The sequence below is a fragment of the Nerophis lumbriciformis genome, linkage group LG17 (genome assembly GCF_033978685.3).
Source record: "Nerophis lumbriciformis linkage group LG17, RoL_Nlum_v2.1, whole genome shotgun sequence".
Taxonomy (NCBI): domain Eukaryota; kingdom Metazoa; phylum Chordata; class Actinopteri; order Syngnathiformes; family Syngnathidae; genus Nerophis; species Nerophis lumbriciformis.
Window position 1 is genome coordinate 28,330,001 of NC_084564.2, and position 5,000 is coordinate 28,335,000.

The following is a 5,000-nucleotide window of genomic DNA, read 5'->3' on the forward strand; positions in this document are numbered from 1 at the left end:
CACTATCCAAAGTCTGTATGAGTTTACATATACTTCCAGTCCTCCACGCAACCACGCCACGTTTTCCGTACAGAGAAATCCATCTTTAAAGCGCCTCTTGTAATCAGAAGTTTTTTTTGTAAAGTTTGCAAAGTTGCCAGATGCTGTGTCTGATTGTTCTAATAGCTTCTTTTGGGGCTAATGACAGCAACTCTGAAAAGTTCACCATCTCCTTCACGAGCGCTCTCCACTGTGACTTTGATTTAATCAAATTGTCAGACACTTCTCGAGCAGCATACTAATTCACCTCAGAAATGTAATTGCTCCCCCACCCACGAGCCGCCGTCTGATAAATGTCTGTTCTTATCAAGGCCGGGATTTGATCAGTGTGCTGCAGAGTGGAGTTTCAGTTCCCTGACCTTTCACCCCCCCCCTTTCGCTACTTTTCAATGTTTCTTAATACCTTTTGACACAAAATCCAAATCTTGAATTTATTTGCAACTTCTTGTTCTTTTCTTTTGTGTGCAGGCCTCAGAGCTGGGAATGGTGTCAATCTTCTACACGTACATCTTCACCTCTCTGGTAAGATCTGCTCTGGTTTTATACTCACAAATAGAGTAGAACCTCTGGTGGCCAGACCCTTCTAATGGTTCTAAACAGAGGCGGGAGTTAGTCAATGTTGCACCACAAATTGTCAATGGGAGACAGGTCTGGACTACAGGCAGGCCAGTCTAGTACCCGCACTCTTTTACTACGAAGCCACGCTGTTGTAACACATGCAGAATGTGGCTTGGCATTGTCTTTCTGAAATAAGCAGGGGCATCCACGAAAAAGAAGTTGCTTAGATGGTACATATGTTGCTCCAAAATCTAGCTTGTTGAGAAATGTTGTTCTTGAAGTGTTGGACAATTTGCTCACGCATTTGTTCACAAAGTGGTGACACTCGCTTCATCCTTGTTTGTGAATGACAGAGCATTTCATGGAAGCTGCTTTTATACCCAATCATGGCACCCACCTGTTCCCAATTAGCCTGTCCACCTGTGGGATGTTCCAAATAAGTGTTTGATGAGCATGCCTCAACTTTCTCAGTTTTTTTTGCCACATGTGCCAGTTTTTTTGAAACATGTTGAGCTAATGTTTGCAAAAAATAACATTTTCCAGTTCGAACATTAAGTATCTTGCCTTTGCAGTCTATTCAATTGAATATAAGTTGAGAAGGATTTGCAACTGCGAATTCACTGGTTTTGGGGTTTGTAATCAATCCAGAGTGATATAGGTTTACATGACAATTCTTATTGCTCTTGTTTAAACCTGATAGTTAAAGGGAAGGCTCGGACGTAAGAGTCAATACGAGTCACAAGACGGTTTAACATAAATAATTGGGCGTCGAACCGGTAAGTAAAATTGTATACGATAGGATAGACTTTATTTATCCCACAATAGGGACCCTATGTAGTTGCAAAGCATCCATTGCTCATCTGCACAGACTGGACATTGGCCAGGGGCTAGTGGGCAGCCTAGGACGGAGCTGGATCTCCCGGTTGCTTTTTTGGGTCTGTTCCGGTCTCTCGGAATGCAGACGATGGCGTGGAGCACTGTGGTGTGTATGTCATTTTTGGTTGTTTTGTTGTTTGTCTATGCATTGTGCACTTGTATGTGCACATTATGTATTATTTTTTTGCAATTGTTTAGATTTTCCGTTGTTTTATTTTGTAGCTGTATTGTCTAGGACTCACACACAAGGACTATTTCTATACAAGGGAACAAGGAAAAGCTATCCTAACAGTAAACACGAAACTTTAGCATTTATGTACTATAAATAAGAATGATTTACAACAGGATGTACTCTGGCGGCACACCAGCCGAGCACCGACATACCCCTTTAGGATAAGAACAAGGTTTCATCGGTAAGAATGGTTTTGGATCTTTTTTTTAATTAAATGTATTTTTTTACATTATTAACATGCCTATTGACATTGACAATGAAATAACATTGGTTAAAAAATTAGTAAGTCATGATTTATTTTAATTATACATGTTTTGCATTGAGTTTGACCGTTGCCCTGACTAAGATGGCCGCCATATAGACAAGTCATGGCAGTATCTGGGGGATTTTCGGTTTCCTATCGTCTTTTGCCTCGCAATTTGTACAGTATGAAGTTTATTTTATTAGTTAGTTATTGTTTAGTATTCCTCTCGCAGTAAATTAGTAGATAGTGTAGGTTTTACTTACCCTTTTTTATAATAATAATCATGTTTTGTGTGCTGTGTTCTAATTTTGTGGGATCGTAACTTTAGACATATTGTCGTGTAGTCAATTATTCGCCTGTTTTCTATGACATAGTACAAATAATTTTAAATATAATTGCAAAAAACTCCCATATTTGACATAGTGCATAGTGCTGACTAGAAGTACTTGCACATTAGAGTAGCATGCTATCTTTGACATCACTTTCCCTTTGCTGGCAATTATGCTGCAATGTAAATGTGTCACAAGGGCAAGATATTCATAGTTCTATTCAAAAATTAATTGTGTAAATTACAGCCCAGGGTGCATTTGCTGAATACCTTCATCGATGTCTCAAGTCTTATGGATTTCAGTAAAGTCCGAAAAAAAAAAAGTCAACAATGATGTCAAAATCCAAGTCGAGCTGCAAAGTCCAAAGTAATCAAGTTATTCTGTGGTTCAGTACACAGGAGCACTGCATTTTTTACTTCCTAATTCGATGTAATAATTGGATGGGAGCCGAGACAAATATGTGACAACCTGACTCAATTTTGCCAAGTCAGTGTTATGACAGTGAATGTGCTAAATGTTGTCACTTTGTCCCCGCTTCCGCCATCCGAGTCACTGCCGTTGTGTCCTTGGGCAAGACACTTTACCCACCTGCTCCCAATGCCACCCGCACTGGTTTAAATGTGACTTAGATATTGGGGTTCACTATGTAAAAGTGCTTTGAGTCACTAGAGAAAAGCGCTATATAAATATAATTCACTTCACTTCCAGAGGCTTTCCTACTGCCTTCCACACCTTTTTCATCCTTACTTGTTGGGTATGGTTTGTTTACCTGGATGTACTGTATGTAGCATATTGACTTCCCATAACACATTATTTAAAAATATGGAGAATTATAGTTTCAAATTACAAAACTCAAAACCAGTGAAGTTGGCACGTTGTGTAAATGGTAAATAAAAACAGAATACAATGATTTGCAAATACTTTTCAACTTATATTCAATTGAATAGACTGCAAAGACAAGATACTTAACGTTCGAACTGGTAAACTTTATGTTTTGCAAATATTAGCTCATTTGGAATTTGATGCCTGCAACATATTTCAAATAAGCTGGCACGAGTGTCAAAAAAGACTGAGAAAGTTGAGGAATGCTCATCAAACACTTATTTGGAACATCCCACAGGTGAACAGGCTCATTGGGAACAGGTGGGTGCCATGACTGGGTATAAAAGCAGCTTCCATGAAATGCTCAGCCATTCACAAACAAGGATGGGGCGAGGGTCACCACTTTGTCAACAAATGCGTGGACAAATTGTCAAACAGTTTAAGAACAACGTTTCTCAATTAGTTATTGCAAGGAATTTAGGGATTTCACCGTCTACGGTCTGTAACATCATCAAAAGGTTCAGAGAATCTGGAGAAATGACGTAACATCAGGTGGTAATGCATCAAAAAACGACATCCGTGTGTAAAAGATATCGCCACATGGGTTCAGGAACACTTCAGAAAACCACTGTCAGTAAATACTGTCGGTCGCTACATCTGTAAGTGCAAGTTAAAACTCTACTATGCAAAGCGAAAGCCATTCATCAACAACACCCAGAAACGCCGCTGGCTTCGCTGGGCCCGAGCTCATCAAAGTCTCCAAGCAGGGCTGGCCCCTGGCGTATGGTTGTTTAGGGCCACAACGACTCGGAGTGTCCACATGATTACAGCGACCGGTCCCTTCAGTAGCTGATCATCAATGTGGTCGTTGTGCTCCGCAGGTGTTTGCTTGTTGTACTTTAATGGACTGAAATACCTCATGGATACAAACATACTTAGTTTCTGCTGAATTTCTATTATGTGAGTCAACCTGTCCTTTATCATATTTGTAGTTCAGTTTAGCAGTATTGCGGCCGTATCCATTCAAAAACCCCGTGAGAAAATTTCCTAATTTTTTCTCTAAAGATATAAAGTCTCGAGAATATTTGATATTATTGTGTTTTGTTTCCCATTTCAATTAATGCCGAAGTAGCATTTCAGTTTTGAATTGGCTTCACTGAGATATTGAACACTTTTTCTTGGACCTATCAACCAAATTTTTTTTTACCTTTTCATATAAACTTTATCTGGAATATGAACACATTACTACATATACTGTACATATTGTATATTGAACTGAACTGAAGTTATCAATGTGGTCTTTTTGTAAATTGTTAATATGTGGTTATAAGAGTAAATACAAATATTTCCGTAACCTGTAATATAATAATATACACTACACTAATATATATATATATATATATATATATATATATATATATATATATATATATATATATATATATATGTGTGTATATAAAAAAAATCTCCTTCTCACCCCGGTGGGGTGGTATCTGTGTCATCCTCAAGCTTGGGTTCTCTCCCAGAGGCCTGGGAGTTTGAGGGTTCTGCGCAGTATCTTGGCTGTTCCTAGGACTGTGCTCTTCTGGACTGATGCTTCAGATGTTGTTCCTGAGATTTGTTGGAGCAGACTTTTCCAGTTTGGGGCTTACTGCCCCAAGCGCCCCCAGTACCACGGGGACCACGCTAGTATTGACCTTCCACATCCATTCCAGCTGCTCTTTCAACCCTTGGTACTTCTCAAATTTTTCGTGTTTGTTCTTCCTGATGTTGGCGTCAGATGGGATTGCCACATCTATCACCACCACCCTTTTCTGTTCTTTGTCCACCACCACTATGTCCGGTTGGTTAGCCAGGAGCTGTTTGTCAGTCTGGAAGCTGAAGTCCCACAGAACCTTGG

The 5,000-nt window shown here is 39.5% G+C and overlaps 1 protein-coding gene across 5 annotated transcripts in view; it reads left to right on the forward strand.

Moving 5' to 3' along the window:
* Positions 1-5,000, forward strand: part of grik4 (glutamate receptor, ionotropic, kainate 4) — a 1,016,493-nt gene that overhangs the window by 733,599 nt on the left and 277,894 nt on the right. For all 5 annotated transcript variants that reach the window (XM_061973003.2, XM_061973004.2, XM_061973005.1 and 2 more), the window contains one exon: positions 508-561. In XM_061973003.2, coding sequence (XP_061828987.1) covers positions 508-561 — 54 coding nt within the window. The remainder of the gene's footprint in view (positions 1-507; positions 562-5,000) is intronic.